Source organism: Aythya ferina (assembly GCF_964211825.1).
Source record: "Aythya ferina genome assembly, chromosome: 6".
Lineage (NCBI taxonomy): Eukaryota > Metazoa > Chordata > Aves > Anseriformes > Anatidae > Aythya > Aythya ferina.
The window spans coordinates 24,976,255-24,998,165 of NC_140303.1; the positions used below are offsets into that span (position 1 = coordinate 24,976,255).

Here is a 21,911-nt window from a genome sequence, read left to right on the forward strand (position 1 = left end):
TGTTAAGGTAAGAGACTAACATTTGCTTTCTTAAAATAACATGTTGTTCTACCTTGTAGCTGTAGGAAAGTGTAACCCTGTCCCATGTACCCGAACATTGTCAGCAGATGCACAGGCAAGGTGCAGCAAACTGCTGTAGAACGTGGAGATTATCCTATGTTTTATTTAAATAAGAATGATTGTGTTGTCCTAAAAAGTGGGTTAACTGAGAACTCCAAAATGTTTGAATTATTTATCTCTTTTTGTAAGATAGGTTTCTCCAAAGTTTTCTTTGCCAAACTGGACAGTGAATGGTGTAGACTGCGAAGTGCTGGCAAAGTTACAAGTGCTGCGAAGTTACTGTTGAGTAATTGTACAAATCATTTTCATATTATTGATCTTCATGTTTGGTATCTTATGGTAAAACTTTTTAAAATACTTTCAACGTAAGAGTACTTCACATCAATTACATTGTACTGTGGTAGAAGTATCATAGTAGTAGATAAGTTTCTAAACCATTCAATGTAACAATAATTTATGTGCATCATTTCGTATTCTGTCCTTAAATAAATTATAAGGCATTGTAATTCAAAAATATTTAAATATTTAAAACAAAACAAACAAGAAAAAAGGTATAGTTGTATTTTACTAATATGGTCATTAAACTCAGTCGGATGTCAGCAGTAAATAATGTTTTTAGTGTCAACCAGAATTTGCATCTATTCAAAAATAAGTTTGAAAACTGTAGTTCACCACTTTTAAAATATTTAGTGTGTAAGTCTTAACACAGATAATTAGAAAAACTCCTAAAAATGTAGGCAAAATGAAGGTATGAAGTATTTACTGCTAAACAGTTAAAGATGATGATAACCATAATTTCCTTTTCTTACAGAACAGATACTTAGATTAATGCATTACTGTGATGGTTTTCCCCCAGTTTAGGAGAAAGAAGGCTATGGTTACTTACACAATATTTGCACTTCAAAGTGTGTCAAAGAGGCAAATCCATTTGTGTTTCTGATAGGTTATTTATCCTGCTTAACCTATAAACTGTGGAGTAACAAGGCTACTGAGCTGATAGGCAGCCTAGCAGATGGCTCAGAGATTATGCTAAATCACCTCAGCCTGTCAGAAGTCGGGCTGGGTTACTGCAGGGGCAGCGTCTGTAAGAGACGCTGAATGGGATCGTTTGTCTTAGTTTCTTGCCTGAAATTTCATTTTTCTTCACAGCATGTGACCTCTTCCTTCTTTCCATCTTGTTATTACAACCTCTTCGAGTTAAAGCAGATGTGTGATCAGCAAGTTCGGGACCAGCCTGCTAGTATCCTGGCTTTCATAAGAATCATTAGGGTGATGAGAATCTTTAGGTGTCTGCAAGACATGGAAGATCTCCACGGGGGCAAGGAGTTTGCTCAGGCACTTTCACTGTTGTTGCCCCTTCGTTTTTCCACATCTGGAGCTGTTGCTTCAGTCCCTCCCTACCACTGAGTTGAACATTGTCATCTCTATGGCCTATGAAATATTAAATGGGAATTAAATATGAGTAGACTAAATCAAGTTGAACAGCTTGCTGCTGTCCTCGTATTGAACATCACAGGTGTATAATTTTTGGTTTGCTTTTCAATTATGTGAAGAATGAAGAGTGTAATTTTCAAAAGTGATTAGCATGAGTGGCTCCCTCTAAGTGCTGGCTGAGGATGGCATTCTGCTGCAAAGGAAGAGAAGCCAGGGCATCATTAACTAGCTTCAGTGAAAATACCATGTGCTTAGTACAAAAAATCATGTTGCAGCTGAGTGACGATAGGCCAAGACTCAGGGCTTAAAAATCTCACCCCAAAGTGTGGGTGACTATTAATCATAGTTTTGCTAAATATCTGTATTCACATCTTCAGTGAAGCAACAAAGGCAACAGATGCTTGCAAATCCTTCTGAATTTGCCATGTTTAAGTTTTTGACATTTGCATTTCATTAATTCACATTTCATTTGAAATTACATTTACATTTAATTTTGAAATTAACAAAAAAAAGTCACCACACTAATGTAAAGATTTACACTTAGAATTTTTGATCTCATTATTTCCATTCTACTGCTGTTGTGTCTTTTTCACTTAGTACCATTCTGAATTCTTTTTGATACCTGCCAGAGAGAGCCTTCCTTCCTTTCCAACCCCAAAAGCTATTTGAGGGGGAGGCTTCATTGTTTTTTTTTTCATGATCATGTTATCATAGTAGTGAAGAGTAACTGCTTTTTTTTTCCCCCTATATATTGCAAAATTCTTAACCTGTTAAAGAAAAACTAAATAAACATATTGCCATATTTTTTCCAGGGATTTATGACTGATGGAGAATAAACCTCTACAGGGAATTGTTGGAAATCTGTTGTTTTGCTACACACATTAAGAATGCTGATTTAGTGTCAGCTATAATAAGTCTTAAATGTTTAAAATACGTAGAGATACTAAAAAAGCAATTTTCATCAGTTGTGCTAAATGAAAGGGCATTGTAAAGTGGGTCATGCTTTTAAGATAATCAATCTGTTGTGCAAAAACGAGCATACTAATTGAAAACCTTTGCAAAATGTAGTAAAAATAGCTGTAGGATGCTAACTTTTTTTTTTCTTTGACTTCTAGTGAGCTTCTATGCAATGGATAGAGATTATTCACATCTCTACAAAGCAAGAGGAAGCAAACATTTCCTGATTCTAAAAGCATTTCTTTCCTATCCCCACAGATCATCCTCTGCTAAACCAGGAAATAACTACTCTTTAAAAAAAAAAAAAAAAAAAAAAAGGTAGCTGAAAAATAATCTCCAAACTCTTCTTCCCGTGTGTCACTTTACTATTCATGACCATTTTGAATTCATAGTTCCTTTTAGCTATAAGGAGTAGAAACTTTATGCAGAGCTGGAACACTGTAAAACCTATTCATAAAATACTGTTTTTCTGTTACAATCCATATTGTCCAAGAAACTAAAAAAGCATGTGTTCATACCTCACTGATAAGAATTGTATATATCCTTTATGTTAAGCATCTGTTCTTCTAAAGATTGATATCTATAAGATCTGATAGCATATTGCTGATTTTGCATCTGTTTTTGCCACTTTCCTTTACTTCCCAGTGAAATCTGGAATTGTAACCTGCTGAGCCTGAAAAAAGATCATTTGTACCAAAATAAAGCTAGTTTGCAGCATGCTAATGTTGGTAACTGTGTCAGTAATGATCATGGTATATGCTTTTACCCATTGATTCTTACTGAAAATGAAAATATGCAAAATTTAAATAAAGAATTAGGGAATAAAAAAGTTTTTTTGATCTTGCAAAGAATCTACAGCAGCATGAAAGACTACTGAATTGTCAGTAAAGCGAAAGGTTTGTGTTGGATTTTTTTTTGTATGTAGATTCTAACTCATCAAAAAATAATCTTTTCATTAAGAAATGACAAAATGTAATTTTAGCAATTTTGCAAAGTGAAGTAAAACAGTAGTTAGTTTCCATCATAATAAATTATAATCTCTTTGGTTAGCTGTTACTTGCTTGTAGAGTAAAACAGTCAAAAACTACAATGAGAGTTACTTGACTGTTTTGAGAATGCCAGCTTTCTCTCTGAAGTCCTGGAGAGTCAAAGGGATAATTAATAAGAAATAATGGAACTATCTTTGTGAAAACCACATGACCGTACAACAGAAATGTCACCAAAGCAGAGCTTCAGCTTTAGTTTAGGTTCATGAGGAAGTCCTGTTTTCTGCATAATGAAATTTATGAACAGATGCCCGAAGCAGGGCACATCTGGCTGAATTGATTAACCTAGCGCTTGGATATATGAAGCTAAGGTAGGAATTTTTGCTAAACCAAACAAATTAACCAAATCTAGAACAATCTTGAGGCACAACTCATGCTAAGCTGCGTTATGCATACCTGTTAACTATGCAAGTAAAATTAAGTATAAATGCAGCTTTTTTGTAATGTTAAATTACACACTAAAATGGTTGATCCAACTTTCAGTGGTAGGTACTCATTGCACTCTGGTGAGCAAATGTTTATGTCTGATGACCATAAAGCAAGTGACTTCTAAAGCGTTTGTTGAAGAGCAGCGTGCCTTCCAACAGCAGAAAACAAAACAGACAAAATGTTCCCATGATACCTCCTTCTACACTAGGGCAAAACATAATTAAGAAGAATTTAAAAATGGAAACCATATGGCTATAGATTGTGCAACCAGTGGTTCTGTTCTTCAAACCCAGTATTCGTCTGGATGGAATAAATTTCTTTATCAACTTTTTGTAACAGCACGTTTACCCGTAATTAAGTTGGAGCAGGATTGGAGTAGGCTATCACGAGGACTATCACTATTATACAGACATTTATTTTCTGTAGTTCCTCTTATTGGCAAAGACAAGATTTTATTCATGGCGAAACAACAACAACAAAGTGTTTATCTATGCTTAAAAGGAAGCAAGAGCTTGAGGTTCAGTACAACACTTTTCCAAGATATGAGAGAGTATGGGAGCCAATTACAACCTTTTGTACTGCTCAGTCACTGCTCTGAGTTTGTTTTTTGGATCCAGCAGGAAAGATTGCTGGGGCTGATTATATTCCCTTGGCTGTGCTCTTGTCTTGGAAATGCCCCGAACACTGGAAGAGCAGTGAGGTATGGGAGCCAGCTGCACCAAGTCAGCCCTTGCTGGCAACTCTTTAGACTCTTTTCTCAGTTAAAGGAAATTTGTTTTCTTGATACCACCTGGTGCAAAAGGAGCAGAGACTGAGAACTGCAGCATAGGTGAGGCCTTCTCACAGACTGCTCAAGTTTCTCTCTTTGGGTCTCAATCAAGATGAACTGGTTGGGCTTCCACATACATGTACATGTAGACTACAAGTACGGTACAAACTGTGATGTAGACTTGGCTATTACAATCTTTAGTTATGCATAATTATTTTTTTAATTGTGCTGTTTCAGAATTAGAATGCTTTGGGTTTGGAGAGCTGATGATGCTAGCTTAAAAGTTCAGTGATTCAGAGAAATCAGTAATTGTTACGTGCATTTATTTGGGGTCATATAAAAGAACAATATTCCCTGTCAAGCAAAAGCTTTACGCTTCTTGAGTGTATGCAAGCTGCACACTGACCATGTTGTGCTCTAATTCAGGACCTGTTTGAAGAAAGTTTTTTGTTTTTTTGTTTGCTTTTTAAACTCTTTTATGGGCTAAGCATCCCCACCAGCATCTTCTTTTTCAGTATTACAATTAATATACAGCAATTACTTTGTAAGTATTTCTCCCATTCTTTTTATCCAGTTCGTTTTATTTGTTTACCCTAGTCTAAAGTAAGGTTTATTTTGATGCAGATGCATACAGCAACTGCAGTGCATTGTAGGATTAACTGATCTGCTCTCCTCTATGGCCCTCCTGGCTGGATCAGACTGTTTATGTTCTCTCTTGTCTTTGGGTCAACCACTGAGGACATTGGCTCCTTACTGGAATTTTTGTGCTCAGCCAGGCTCTCTTTCCTTTCACAGTTCTACCTTATAGTGAGTTCGTGCACTCAGAGCCACTTAAGTGTTGTGAAATCCATGCCTGGCTTTACCTCATGATTCTGGCTCTTAAAAATAAAGAGCATTCCATGAAGGGCAGCGATAAGATGCTAAGATTTAAAATATAATTTAGAATAAACACAGAAGATATGCTGCATCGTTTCTGCATAGCATAGGTGTTCTTGTAGCACTATAGTAATGCAAGGGATAACAGCAGGATCTCTAGGAATGCTCTTTTTTACAGCCGGACTTGGCTTCAGCACAGAGGGAGCATCTTCGGTCTTCAACACAAAGTTCTGCGCACTTCAAGAGGAGCTAGGCAACTCTAAAAGACTTTCCACAATAGCAGAGGTCCTTTTGCAGAGGTTAGGGTCCAAGTCAAAGCCAGGTGGTAGAAAGCCCTTAACTGCACAAGCTGAAAGACAGTTGGAAAATACTGCAAAGGGCAGTACTGAGCTTGGTGGAATGAGGTTAAGCTGTAGACAAAGACTTAAACAGTACATTCCAGACAACTCCTATCAAGCCTCTCACTGCCTGTTCCTATTGTACCTCCCCTAATACACACACAGATAAGTTCTTTCAACACTCAAAATAGCACTTGTGGCTGAGCCTTCAAGCTACTTCATTCCCCATTCTTTGCCATGCTCATGATGGCACCTTATCACCTGCACATTTGCAAGTATGTTCATTATAGTAGCAGATGTACAAAGGGAGAAAAATAAACACTGGTTCAATTTGATCAGTATACAGAGTTTAAAGACCCTTTTTTTCATCACCTCTATCATGGAGGTTGCCAAAATTATGGTTCAGAGATGTTTTAAATATCTATAATGTATTTGTAGCTATTTGTAATAGATCTGTGTGCAGTTACTTGTACTGGATTTCATCACATTACTGAACAATGTGATTTTTTAAAAGTTTGTGTTGATTTTTTTTTGCTTCAAGCTTTACACTTTAAAAGTATCAACAAAGCTATATTGCTGTATTTTGATGTTCACAGTGCCTGTCAGGAATTATGGGTTGGCAGAGTTACCCTTCCACTATCAGTAGCAATACTGATAGTTAGGGAGAAATCTCCCTAACTTGGCCTTTGAGCAAGTCTCTTCTTAATGTTCTAAACAAATATGTGTTGTCTTGATGTTCTGTACTATGAAGATAGCTAGTCCACAGGTACATAGCCTGTTACTGAACATACCACCTTCAATGCTGTAATCAATCCACCCTGGCAATTATTTACCTGGCACTTACCCAAGCCCCATCTTTCTTAATACATTATTTGATGCTAGTAGAAGTGCTGTACCAATGAAAAAAATGAGATGCAAAGCTGAAAACACCTTTCTATCTCCAAAGATAATTCAGACTAAAGAGAGAATGTGTTAGTAGCACTACAAAAAAAAAAAAATGTTGCTGTTGAATATGTGGCTTTACCCTTTCACTGAATTTAATCGATGTTATTTTGGGAGAAAAAAAAAAAAATTACTTACTAAGTAATAGCTAGTTGCTTGTTATTAGCAAGATTAGCAGTTATTTCTCAAGATTGGCACTAAATTAAGAAAAAAGTTTGCTTTTAATTGCTTTAGAAGAAAGGGAATGAGCAATCACCTATCATCATGAAAGTGATTCTGCCAATGCTGAGAGATGTGCCCTGCCTTTGGTACAAGTCTTATCAAGCATGCTGTAATGCTTTGGAGCAGCAGGGCAGTAGTGTCAGCAGTGCCTAAGTCAGGTAGATGTGCTTGAGCTTTGTGAGGAACAGTGATCTGCAGGCAAGATCTAACATCACAGACACCTTTGGAATATAACATTTCTCTTGCTTGCTATGTTCCTTTTTGTAAGTTTGGACCACTTGCCCGCCAATATGTATTAGTTTAGATCACTGATTTCTCATAGATCTCAATTCAAATGAGCAGTTGAGTGCAGGAGCCTGTGGTAGCAGTAGCATTAGGGCTGCAGAATTCAGGAAGAAGGAAGTAGATTTTCATGATAGTCATCCTTTGAAGGAAGTACTTAATGAGGAACTGTAAGAAGTAATTTCCGCTAGTACCAGACCACATGGTGGGAGCAAAGAGGGGTTTGTACCCCTGCCGGTCAGGCTGAAGTGGGGCAAACTGCATTTCTGTGCTTCATGGCGACTGCAGAGCAATCACTTGGGAGCAGTATTTACAGGGAAAACTGTAGGAGAAACCCTGGCGATAGCTGCTATTGTTATGCTGGTTCTCTGATTTGTTCCTAGACTCTCTGCTGACGTTTCTTGGCCGTCTTCCACAGCAGCTGGTTCTTTGCAGGAGCCGTGCTATCTAGGACGGTGGTTTAAATCACCAGCAGCCTTGCACCCTGGAAGGTGGTCAGTGGGGTCGTTGTAAGGACCGTACACACAGGCACATGTTTAGGTGCTGTTCGTTGGTGTACATCAGTATCTGGGCCAGCACAGTCCATTGTCAGCCCCCAATTCCCCTCAGTGACCATACTGACTGAGGCTTATACCTGTTTTGGTTGTTTGTCTACGTAGACACCTGGTGAAGTACTTGCAAGAGGTGAAGTAGTAGCAGGGACAAGATCATCTTTTTTTTTTTTTTTTTTTTTTTTTTTTCCCTTAAAAAAAAAAAAAAGGTTATGTAGCTTTTCACTTCAAGGATAGGAAAGCTAGTGGGGTATGGAGAATGCTGGCCATCAAGTGCTGGCTGCAAGTGATGGGACACAAGTTTAGTGGATCATGAAGAACCGTGCTCCTGAGCAGTTTGCCACTCGTGTATTTACAACGTGTACATTTACTCTGTGCCTGCAGGAAAATTCCAGAGAAAGTTCAGAAATTTGAACTAAGAGGGTATAAAGCTTTCTCTATGGAATGACTCAATTGGAAAATAACTGCTGCTAATAAGGAAGTGTATGCTACAACTATTAGGCAAAATGTCTGTCACGTCTAGCATGGTATATACAAGTATACACATATTTTCATAGACTTGTGTACATTTTTAGGCTATAGATGGATAGTTCAATTTTATGTCAATGCAGATGTTCACAGTTCTAAATGCAATAAGGGAGCAAAACTGAAAGTGGTTGCGAAAATTGATAAAAACACCGAAAAATGTATTTAAATGTTCCTTAGGAAGAAAGCACTTTATAGATAGGTTTCACCCTTAAATAACTATCACTTTACACAATTTTACACAGCAATTTGAGGACTCTTAAGTAGGCCTGACTAACTAACCTAACTTGAAAGCCTAACTTTATGTATTAGGCTTCTTAAGATCTTTTTAAGAACTTTTAAGACTAATACAGCTTCTGCTGAAATTGGGTTAGTCATCTTTTGAAATAACTTTTTGCAATGCTACTCCATAACTGCCACTCTGATGTTATATTTAGCAAGTGATCTGGCAAAACTTCATTCTTCCCTAAATTGCACTTATGCTGATAACATTTCTAATACTTTTCACTTCATTTTCAGTCCTCGTACAATGATGGAGAACCTCTTGGGGCACAGTGCTTATGTATACTTATTAATGTTACCTCATTTTCTCATGTAAAAACAAACTCATGTTGCATAGTTCCTCTCTTGTATAGCAATGACGTTGTGCCAAATGTAGTTCAAAAGTGAACAAAGAAGGTTGGGGTAAGAAACTTGTGAATCTGTGCTCGTTTCTGATTCTGCTGCTGCTTTGCTCTGTAGTGGCCGTCTCTGTGCTGAGGGAGTTACATCCTTTGTATCAAAGTAATTTAGGATTCGATTTCCAAAGGAAGGTGCTATTTTTCACTAACAGTATCAAATTCTACTTAAAGTCTACTCAAAAAGCGTTTTTCTTTTAAAAAACAAAATAGAAACTTTCCTGAGGGATGTTTTGCTTAGTTGAAATTGTTTACATTTCAGTTTTCCATTTTAATGATATAGAAAATTCTTCATCAGCTTTGTTGATCAGCTTTCATAAACCTGACTTAGGTTTGTCACCTACCCATGATAGAGGTTTTCATCGATTTCAGTTTGGGTCAATAATTAAAATATAATATTACTATTTTATTTTTCTTTTGTACTGTGTTATCAAGCCTAGCACTGATGAGACGGTTTCTTGTCTGCTTTATCTGGTGCATATGCTGACAGGAAGAGTCCAAGCTTATCATGATTTTACCTATATTGTTTACCTATATTGTTTTTGTTTTTTGAGTAAAACACTTTTTCTTGTTTTATGGTTCTAATGTGCTACTGGGAACACAGGGAGAGAGTAGAGCATGATCACGCTTGAAATTCTTGATAATTTTTGTTACATCTATCTACATTATATCTTCCGTTATACAGTCTATATATTATTGCAACTTGTTGAAAGTAAAGGATAATAGAATATAAACCAACATCTGTTGGGTATCTGTTGTAATAGGATGTTTTTTGCTTCATGATTCATTACATACGTATTATACATTCTAGGTATGGGAAAATCGTATCCACGAAGGCAATTTTGGATAAGACAACAAACAAGTGCAAAGGTATGTTTGCTTTTATATTGCATTCATCTGATTGATTGATTTTATAAAGTTGACTATTTATTAATTAACTAGTTAATTGAGTTTATAAAATAAGCCAATGTTGTATTTTAAGTGCTTTTAATTTTTTTCTCCCCATTTTGACATGTAAGCTAGTCTCATTCTTGCCCATGGTCAGTGTGTTCAATACATTTGTTTCCAGTGGAGCTGGCAGACAGCCTGTGTCAGTGGTGCAGCCAAACCCGAGTGAAGCCAACATGCACACCGTTGTCTGGCAGTTAGTCTCTATTTGAGACACAAAAATGAAGTTAAAAGCAGCTTTTCTCCTTTTGCCTGGAGGAACTAGGGAATCTTGCAGCAGACCATTTGATTGTAGTAAGCTCTGAAAAAATTATATATTGTGGAAATCAGCTCTGCTAATTAGAACAGTTTAAAGGAACACTTAACTACATGTTCCAATACCAGTTGTGTTCAGTTATGTGCTATTCAATGTATTGGGAGCAAAGAGGGAGTTAATTTTCACTATAGTAATTGCAACCAGAAGAAAAATATAAAAACTTCTTTAGATAAACTGGATATGTCAGTTCACTGATGTACAGAACTCCATGCAATTACAGTGAAATGTAATCTCATATCCCAGCAACGTGCATGGTGGGAGAAGGTGCGACAGCAGACACTGAAATATCAGATTTCAGACTTTTCTGGTTTCTTAATTGTAAAAGAAAAAAAAAGTAATTTCTAAGGAAAGCGAAGAATTGAGTCAGCTAATCTAGCAGTGTTAATGAACTTAATAAAGCTGATGGGCAGAGGCAAGAGAGGAGAGTTTATCATTAATCAAGTCTCATTTTTTGTGGAGAACTTGGAAGCAGCACAGCAGCAAAGCTCCCTAGCTCCCCATCTTAAGCAATTAAGAAGGTGCTGACAGTGCAGAAATTGCAATTTCTAGAATTTTTTCCCCAGCTTATATGCAGATGTCATCTGCATACATTGTGACTAGGAAATAGCGGATGCCCTTTTTGATTATTTCAATTCATTAGTACTTAAGACAGCACTTCACTGATTTACTCTGTCCATTCCCACAGTTCCTGAAGACTTCAGGAGCTCTGTCAGCAGTACTGCTTATGATCCTGACTGTTCAAAGATTTAAGCACAGAAGTTCTAACATTAATGTTTTAAGATGTTTGAGCTGACTTTTCCAATACAGATTTTAAATCTCAGCAGTGTGAAGCAGTAACTAACAGTCTATTGTGACAATATTCAGCAACTTGAGGCTCCAGAGAAGCTCACTGCATGTTTTTGGTGTTACAGTGGGAACATAAGTAGGCAGAATGCAGATATCTAACTGGAATTTAACCAAAACATTGACAGCATCTCTGGCTCTTGCCAAAAAAGCATACCATGGGATTTAAACTAACTGGAGCAATGAGCAATTGAGTTTACATATCATCAAAAAGATGGCAAAGCCAGCTTTGATGGCATGCTTGGTATCAGAATGTAACTTCATCTATTTTGCACCCTATAGTGTGGTGGTGGTGATAACCTATGCTAGTGTGGGTACCGGAGGCTCGTTTTGTCTTGGCAGCACAAAACTTGATAGGAACTAATTCACTCTGTTTCACGTCAAGATTTAACAGTCCACAACACCACATGTTACACAGAACAATATGCTGCTTTCTTCAGCTTCTTGGCAGGTTAAATAAGCTTGCACTGATGTACAAGGCTGCTCTGGTTGTTTTCCCTGAGTTAAGGACTTTAGAGCTGGTTCAGTTATAGCTTTGCACAACCTTTTTGTCTTCCATATAGACATATTATAAGATAATAGTTACCTTCTGAAGAAATAGTTCAGTTTTCTACTCTTATAGAATTGTTTTCATTAGGTTTTTGTTTTTATCCCAATTTAGGCATTGGAGAGGGATTTCTTTAATTTTTGAGGCTGTTCACTGGTGGGAAGGAAAGGGGTTGAAAAATACAGAATGAGGCTTGCAGTAAGAGAAGTAGCTATGGGAAGTAGCTTCCAAACTCTGATCAGCTTTTAGTGAAACTTGAGCCTTTAACTCCCAGGTTCCCTTAAAAAATCCCAGCCTAGGAGGTCAGTGTCTGCACAGGCTGGGGCATGTTGCTGTTCAAATGTGCTGGAAGCTATTAGCTGTATATTTCTCTTCAGAATAAGAAAAAAAATATATATATACATGGAAATTGTTATAATTAACTTTGGTTTTACATTAACATTTAAAGATTGCATTATATGACATAGAAAAAATAGACTTTTTTTACATTCTGATTTCAGTAACAACAATAAGAAAAACTTATTTGATTTGCTGAAGCTGGGTTTTCACTCACTTTCTAGTTTAATTGTCTTTTATGTGTATACAGTGAAGTAACTAGTTTATCAGTTCACCAGAAATTGGGTTATGGTGCAGTAGATATGCATCTTTTAAACTAAACCGCTCTGAGTAAATGACCTGGAATTTACAGCCTTATTGGTCACCTACTTAAAACACACTAAGAATTTACTTCAGAGAAATTAGCAGATTATGCTTTACTCAGTTGGCTCTGGCTCTATGAAATAAATTTATGATGTGACATTTGTTCTTCCTGGATATGTACCAGATAACACAAAGCAAAGCACTATACTGTTTGTATAGAAATTTTGACAAGATCCTGATAATGAATGGGCATGGAAATTGATTCCTTCCACTAGGGTAGGTCCCCATCATCACAAGGTCAAAGGACTTTGGTAGGTAGTTTTTCTGGAGACTCCATGAAGAAATTTGGAGTTAATGTTGGCCCTTTTTACCAACAAGAAGATTGTATTAAGAAACCATGCTTGTAGCATATGAACTATTTGATTATAAGCTGGTTGCTCTCTTGTTGATGAAATTTGTTTTGTACTTCAGGTTATGGCTTTGTTGACTTTGACAGCCCAGCAGCTGCTCAGAAGGCAGTGTCTGCTCTCAAGGCTAATGGAGTCCAAGCACAGATGGCAAAGGTGAGTTAAAATAACTGGCCAATTCTTGTAGTGGGTTGTGAAGATGAACAAGTTTGTATGGTAGCAGAGCATTGGCCATGTGCATTCTCAAGTTGCAGGACCATCACAGAGAGTGCAGACCTCAAACCACGTGGCATATTAAGCTAACAAAACGGCATATCCCAAATCTGCTCAACTCATGAAATAAAGAATAGTGTGGCCAAGTCTCCAAACAGATCTGGTTGGATATCTCACGTTATTCATGATACTATTTTTCCATTGGCTTTTCATCAAAAGAAAGATTAGCAATAATTTTAAAGAACTATGGAAGGCTTAATGGGTTAAATTCATCATGTTAATTTCTGGAACAAGTCAGTAGCCTAAACAGTTTACAGCATACAGGTGTAAGAGTTTATATACATTGCCCAGTTGTAGTTCCTGAGGTTAACAGCCTTGCAATATGGGAATTAATTTTTAGGCATAACAGCAAAATTTAATCTTGTGGCTTTGTCTTCAGCATTTCTAATATATTTTGTGTTAACAGAATTAAAATTTAAATCTGAGCATTCATCATCTGTTTCTTGAAATTCATCCAAATCTTTGGCAACCAATTTCTGCATCAGGGCAAACCCAAGAATTTAAAAACAAAAAAATATGATCTTTCTTCTTTTTCTACCATTTTTACTGATCCTTACCTCTGAATTGGGTTATTAGTTACCATGATCTTCAGAGCAGAGCTCTTTCACCACAATATAAGTTTTGTAAATCTATGAAAATCAGGAAAATGACATACTAATAATGGTTCTGTCATGTGCTGTTGTTACGTCAGATGGCCAGTTTCCAATAGAATGGCATAGACACCGCTACAAATTTATTTAAGAAAATATTTCCGACATAATCTTTTCATATAATTTGTGTTACCTCTTAAAGTAAATTCTTGTTAGTTTGAAAATTATATTCTAATTAAATAAAAATATTCCAGTAATTAAACAGTAAACTTGGATTCTTTCTTATAAAATAGTCTGCAGCAGATCTAGCAAATCTTTTATAGTTATCCATTAGGTACAGATTGTTTTCAGATGAGATATTTTCCACAGCTTCTCAGTTGAGGAGAACAGTTAAGCTAACAACATAAAAAGTCTTTGGATAGGTTCCAGGGCAACAAAATGGAAACCATATGTTTCATACTTAATGCATGTTTCATTACAGCCATGATACAAACATACATGCTTACTGGAAAACACTGGACTTCTTTTTATTTTTATAATATTTTATGAATGTTTAATAAAGACCTTTTAATTAATTTTTAGTTTTTAGGTAATCACTTTGAAATATACACCAGATTTTTCAAAGCTTCTGTCTGCCATCTTACAGATTTATCTAGGTAGGAGGGGAGAAAGCAGAATACAAGTCAAGTAAATTCATTTTGCTAATAAAGAATTTTAGGTGATTTAATTGTCTTCTTGAATTGACTAGATGGAGAATCTCTAATAATTCATTATAGTAATCTAATGAATAGTTTCTTGGTTTTTCCCTTAGTATATATTTTTTGAATCATTTCCTCTCCCAGTTAGTTGCAATATTGGTAATATTTCTTTCTGTTCGTGTTAATGAAAAAATGTGCACCATACTACTTGACAGTTTTGATTGATTTTCTGACACTTTGCGTCTGTCAAGCCTGCTGACCTGTGGGAAATCTATAACTATAAAGTTTGCATTAGAGTAAAACTTGTTATTCTGCTTCTTAACACGGTAAGTGTTTGAATTATTTTCAAAAGAAAACTCAACAAAACCCACAAAACAACAACAACAATCAGTAGTGACAACAAACAGTCACAAGTGACAGAGTTTGAGTGCTTTGATTTTCGTCTTTTTATTTTGTGCCATTGAATTGGGACAGGGAGGGTAGCAGTGCCTTTTGTCTGAAAAATCCTATCTCCACTGGGATGCTCCAAACTGAGGATTGCGAGTCACTTCCAGTTCTTTTGACACGATTAGCAAATCAGACTCTTCGTGTGTGCATGAAACTGTATAAAGTTTACTTGGATTTGTGTATTTTATATCTTCCTTTAACATGTTACCATTAGTGCTTTAAGGTGATTGAACGGCAGTGAAACTGTTTAATCTGGCACGTGCCTGAATGTCACACAGAAAGGACAACAGTTTGTCAGCTGTCTGCCCAATGGATTTCCTCAGTGACCAGTGTAACTGCCTGAGTAACAAAGAGAAGTGCCTGTTGGCTGCGTTTGGGAAAGCATCCCCACACTCCGCTCATGGCTGTCAGTAGCACCGCTCCTAAGCCTTCACAGCCTCCTCCTGGATTACAGATGAAGCAGAAGGAAAAATTCTACTGTTGAAAAATTCTACTGCCTTGTTCTGAGTCTGACTGCCATAAACCCCTTTTTGCAGCATTGTACTGTAGCTATATATAGATGAATTAAAAATTACCCAACTGTTGAAGGTCAGCTACAAATTGTAGTTTGGTAGAAACAATCCAGATTATACTTACTAAAACTTCAGTGGTTTGTTTTGTAGAGATAATTTCAAATAATGACTGAGCTTTTTCTGTGCACTGGGTAAGCGCATGCGGTACTCATGTGTCTGCTTCGAAGCTGATCTGACTCCAGAAAAGCATAGTCTCATTTGCTATGTTTCAGCTATTGCTGAGCAGACTTGGAGAATTTGGGGCCTGAGACATAGCTTCGAGTCACATCCTGTGAGATCTGTCCCAGTGGGGGTCATTTTTTTTTGGAGAAGTGGCCACGTCCTGGGAGATGTCACAATGATAGTGTCAATTAAGGAACCAAGTGTTAGACCATTGCTTAAGAAACGTTATGTCTTCAATTATTCTGCTCTTTCAGAAATCTGGATTTGGAAAACTTTACTAAGACAGTTAGACTCAAAGCAGCTTGAGAATTTTTTTTTTTTTTTTTCTGTGTTAATAGCATCTTCTGGTGACAGCTGAAATGGAAACGCCTCTAACAATTCCTGTTGGTCAGATAATTCTTTTGAGATGGTTACTGCACTGCCAGGGGGATGGGAGTAGCTTTTTGACTGAAAATTAAAGTGGGGGTGATGGGTAATATCCCCTTTCCTCATTTCCATTGGTGTATTTCCAGCATTCAGTTTTCTTTTCCAGTGTGTGCCAGTGGCTGTGGAAGGGGATGAGGAGATGACGTGAGCTGCGATGGCAGTCAGTTTGTTTCAGGACACAGTTCAAAACCAACAGCTCACCTCTTTACGCTAGAGGTGATGTACAGAAAGAGCAGATGCATGTCTTGCAAGAGTATAGTTAATTCTAAGCTAGTTAGTAACTGGCTGAGAGTCTAGTTTTTATTTTGGTTCATTTTTATTTCTTCTTGAAATTTCTTTTATTAGTTTATTGTCCTTGCTCCTCGAGGAACACTTCAATAATAAACCAGTAAGTTCAAAAATTCAGACTTTGCATATCTATGCATTCTGAGAGAAGATTAGGAGTAGTATTGAACAGCTCTTACCATTTTCATAGTTAGTTTTGATCTTTTATTAAAGCTGGGCTGCTGAGTACCTCTCTACTTTCATGAACTTATGAAAAATGGGATCTAAGATTTGTTCAGCAGTCCCCTGTTACTAAGGAATGACAAAGGAAAAAGATTTCTTTTTAAATGTCTTTATAGTTGTTTGAATACTATAGCTTTCAGGGGATGTGGAGTTTGGGCGCATGTGGACTCAAAAGGAATATAATACTGCTTAAAAGAATTTTGTAGAAATGGTATTTTAAAATAAGACCATTAAAATAAGAAATCCTGTTTTGAAAACTAGTGGGGATGCTTAGAAACATTTGACTGAATTCCAGGTCTTTTTAATTTTGGGAGGGGAGACTATGACAATACATAACCTAGGATATACCTGAAATGTTACTTTTGTAAGGTTTAGTCAATTAAGATTTAATTGTACCTTACATTGTTTCCTAAATTAAATAAACCACCCCCAAATAGATGTTTCTGTATGAACAATACAGACAATATCATAAGCACTACCGATCTGTGTTAAAAAAGTTATGATTGCTATCAGGGTGAATTTTTATTATCTGAGAAATTTCTCTCTCCTCTTCCCACGCCAACCCAAAAGTAAAAGTAGTGAGATAAGCGTAGAAGTCAGTGCTGTTCAGAGCAGATAGCAAATGGCTTTGTATAGGAAGGTAGGTGCATGCAGAAAATCTACTGTACATTGGCATTTTGAATGAAGACTTTAAAAAAAAATGAGAATCAGACAGCAAGGTCTGAAAGTTATGGAGATAGGAGTATCCCAAATCCTCGTAAGTTTTTGACCTTGAACTTAACATCAGGCATTTGAAGTCAGTGTTACCAGATTTTCTCTCACTGAATGGTATTGAACTGTGTTTAGCTTGATGCTCGCTCCAGAAGTAACTGTTTCAGAGGGTTGCACAAGTGACCCTTTCAACAGGAAAATTGGAATCAATTCTTATTCTTCCTGATGTAAACCAGTATGTAAATATACAAGGTAAAAATGAACTACTGCATAAGAAAGGTTTATAAAGAAAACCACACACACCAAACAAAACATAATTCTTGTCATCTTTCTGTCTAGCAAACTTAAGCCATGAGAAGTATGATTGTGCTTGCTGCCTGGATAAAGCCAAGCTCTTGAGTGATATTCAGTCTTTTCTAGTTTGTGTTTTCCTATTATTTTTTTTTTTCCCTACAGAAACACAAACTTATTTTTGGTAAATGTGAACTTACAACAGAACCCATGAAAGTAGTCCATGGGCTTGGAGGATTTCTGCGGCCAATGAAATTTGTTAATTTGAGCCAAGGAATGTTGTTCCATCTACTAATGTGCATTTTTGGGGGAAGACTCATTGTTTATCCATTGAAAGATTTCCCCACAGTCACATATTTTTAGGATTTAGCGCTTCAGATTCATAATTTTATATTTTCTTCCCTAAAGTCTTCACTTCCTTAAAATCTTCACATACTTAGAGAAGCACTGAAGCAAGAAAGTATACTCATGCGTATTGCATTTGATCTTGCATTAACAAACCACTGAATGTTTTCCTGTATTTCAGGCATGTGCAAAACATTAGGACCGCCTTCAGACTTGTGTCAGAAGGATGCCCATGATAACAATGCAAAATAAGTTTTAAAGCATACTCTGACTGTTCAGCAGTCACGAGGTAACTGTTTCCATTTTCTGGAGCAGTCTCTTGACCCTCAAAGCAACACCAAACTGTGTCTTAAATGTGAGGGTGTTTTTTAATTTCTTATAAATGTTAGCCCTTTGAGATCGTGTTGATGCACCAGAACCCAGGGAGGAATAAACTTGTCATCTTTATATTCTTTGCAAATGGTTAGAAAGGCAGAACAGTGGAGCACCCTCCACGGGTTGGTAGCTGTGTCTTTCCAGTTAAGTGCAATTTTTATATTCTAAACTTACTGTAGATGACTTTTTTTTTCAAAACATGTTTGGAAAAGATGAACTTTAACACTAGAGTGTGAATTGCACAGCAGGTATGTTTTTGGGGAGGAAAAGGTCTGCTTAGCCACTTGTCTTTGTCTTTACAACAGAAGTCAAGGCTGTTCCAGTACTATTAAAAACAATGCATTAAGGGTAGTCTTCTTTCACGTCGCTGATGAAGAACACGGTTTTGAGTTACAAGAATGAGAAACAGCTAACTTTTATGACTTTTAATAATGTATTGCTTTTTGTACTTGTCTTCACTGTGGCAACCTTCTGGAGAATTAAATCAGTTTTCATTCCTACAGAGTAAAGTAAGAAAATAAGTTTAGGTTACCATGGTAGCATGTGCACTTAATCTAACTAGAGAAGGTAGGCATATTGCAGTAGTTTTTATTCTGCATCTGGGTTTCTGAATGCCAAAGAACAGATGATAGTCAAACAGGAGCAGATTTCTACAGCAGTTTTTAGAAACTCTCATATAAGAGGAGTTTTCTTTTTACTTAGTTTGTAGTGCCTTTTGTAGGCAATAGTATTAAGTCCTATGGTAATAGGCTGTCTTAAGTAAGTGTAATCAGCTTCCTTCCATTTGGGTACTTAAATTTCAATTAGCTATAATTAAAAAATAAAGGGTAGTTGTTTTAAATATAGTGGGCAGTACTGCAGAACCATGTTCTTACAAGTCATTTTACAATAAATTGAAAGTAAGCCAAATTTTGCTTACCTGAGGCCTAAATGACCATCACTTCAGGAATTGCATTTGCATTAAATAAGCCAGTTAACAGCTGCTTCCCTTGAGTACACAGCTTCAGCCCACAAAAGTCTTAGCTCAGTTTTGAAGTAGTGCTGTGCATTGTTCAGCCCAGGATCGAGTGCCCTGTTAGAAGCTTTGGTGGGCTTATTCAGCTTTCTGCTGAAAACGATGGCATCCATGAGTGATATCCAGCACTGTCAGGGTGCAAGTCAGTGCCCTTGGAGAAAAGGGCGCAAGGAATAAAAAGGAATATATGGCTGCAGTGATTGATTGCAAACTCGAACACAGTGCTTATAGTTAAACATTACTTTTCAGACAGTTTTGATTTATAATACAGATGTGCTTGTGAAAACGAATTAAAATACTTAGCTTATTAATCATATACAGTGTTTGTGGAATTCTGGATAACAAGTGAAGATTATGGTAGTGATTTTTCCACTGAATTGTGTTGTTAACAGTCTGTGGTCAGACAGTATTAAAACTGTGGCTAAAACAGACATATTTTGGTGAGACACAGGCCAACTGTAAAATTTAAAGTAGTTTCTATATGTAGGCAGACAAGCATTTAATCCCTTCCCTATCAGCCAGAGGATCTTCCATGCTGTGAGCAGTGACTAGTCACATGTTTCTGAATGGCTATCTGTTAACTGTGACCTTACATAGAGCAAGAGAAAACAGATGTCTTATCATTTTGCCAAGTTTCTTGCTTGCAATTTAGGAACAGTTCCACACGCACAGGGAGGTTTTTGTTAATTTCTTTCAGATGATGGTAGAGCCTTTCACGTTATGTAGGACTCCTGATCACCGCTTTTCTACAGAAATGAATGTTAGCGGTTGACCATTTCTGTTCTCTTATTCCAGAGAAATACTTTATCTTGTAGTCAGCTTATTAAGTTAGTGTTGTAAGCTCTGTTTGGGAATAAGAAGTGCATTGAACTGAAGGTGCACTGTTCTGCAAGTTTGTTTTATTGTGCCCCGCTAGAGAAGTTCTGGACACACAACTAAAGGTGTTTGAGAAAAGACCAACAGAAACTTGCTGACGTGAATTGCTAAAATAAGACTTGCTAGTTTCCTCAGTAATGTGCATTCTTATGGTAGCCCACAAATTCCCTGACGTTGCTCATAATCTGCAAAGTGCTGTGTGCTTTCAGTGTCTTTCAGGACCTAGAATCATAGAATAGCCCGAGTTGGAAGGGACCCACAAGGATCATCGAGTCCAACTCCCAACAACCTGCTGAAGGTTGTGTTAACTGAGGAGACCCTACATGAGACATGAAGACTCTCAAGCAATTTTCCTAAATCATTTAGATCAAAAAAATAATAATAATAATAAAAAAATCCCAATGGTTCAGTGGTTTATATTTTAATGGTGGCTTGCTGCCCTAAGTAGGAACCTCTCCACTGACTTCAATAATTCTTTTTGATCATTCTCATAATATTGTACAAATAATTTCATGAGATTTGAAATTCCGAAGGTGAAAGCAGATGATGTGGTTTCATGGATTTCAACCACAGAAAAATCTACTTTTGAAAGCACTTAGAATGATTACGGTCTATAGGCAAGGTTCGAGCAGGATGGTTATGTTTGCAGATATATTTGCCCCTTGCACTTCTTTGCTGAATTGCAGAACAAAGGTTAGAAACTTCTATATAAAAGGAGTTAATTTTCCCGTCTTAAACAGAACTGTAATAACTGTGTGAACCGTGTTATGGTGGGACGGGTTTCAGTAAGGAAGGAAATCACAGAACTTAATGTATTAAACTGCTGTTTGCCAGAGAGAGACAGAGGGACAAGTTAAAAAGTTTGTCTCTCTCAAAACTTCCTGAATTTTTAACTGTTTAACCATTTTCCATGCCAAATCCTTATATAAATGCAAACATCTGTTTGTACAGTGCCTTTTGTGTAAGACAGAATAAAGATGGATGTGGAGTTCTGGTTGTGGATGCCATTTGGAAGTCAGCTTGGAAATGTAGCGTGTTCTAAGGGAAAGGAAATGACTTGCTTCTTACAATCTCCTCACACTTACCCAGATAGCTGTTTTAAGACTTAATGTTGTGGAGAAGACAGAAGCTGCATGATGACACGAATAATCGAGATGGGGGGAGGGGGTATTTTGCATGCTAATAGGTGTAATTATTCTACTGCCAAACTGCATAAAATTCCAGATATACTCTAGAAAGGAGTTTGGTCTTCCTTTATATCTACCCCAACAGTATTATCCTCGTTTTGTAAATCAGCTATTCTGACTACTGATGGCAGTCTTTTTTTTCCTGCAAAACGAAGTGGGTTAAATGACTTTATCCTGTTAGATTGATCCTATGGTTGAATGGCTTCCACTCTTGGGCAGCTGTGGGTTTGGGGTACTGCCGAAGCATCTGCAATGTAGTTATAACCTCAGTGCACTTTGGCATGTGTTTGTTGGCATTTTAACTATTTTGTTCTGGGAGAATTACAGAGGAATGAAATTCCAGTTAGTATCCCAGAATTTCATTCTGACAGCCCTATCCACTGAACTTCTTTTTGCCTTTTCACCTTTCGTCTTCCATGTTAGCTTTTTTTTTTTTTTTTTTTTTTTTTTTCCCTTTTTCTTTTAAACCAGCTATGGGCTTACCTAGAAGTATCTTCAAACTCCCTATTTTTCCACTGTGGTCAGTATGTCCCACTGGAGGACCAAAAGCAGAAATAACTAAATCCCTTGGAGTATTCAGGCTGTAATAGACTGACACAGAGAAAGTGTCAGGCAAGTAGAAATAAGT

General features: G+C 36.9%; 1 protein-coding gene across 5 annotated transcripts in view; it reads left to right on the forward strand.

The window, feature by feature from the left end:
* Positions 1 to 21,911, forward strand: part of RBMS1 (RNA binding motif single stranded interacting protein 1) — a 146,918-nt gene that overhangs the window by 98,145 nt on the left and 26,862 nt on the right. For all 5 annotated transcript variants that reach the window (XM_084524114.1, XM_084524115.1, XM_084524112.1 and 2 more), the window contains exons 3-4: positions 9,920 to 9,978; positions 12,873 to 12,964. In XM_084524114.1, coding sequence (XP_084380240.1) covers positions 9,920 to 9,978; positions 12,873 to 12,964 — 151 coding nt within the window. The remainder of the gene's footprint in view (positions 1 to 9,919; positions 9,979 to 12,872; positions 12,965 to 21,911) is intronic.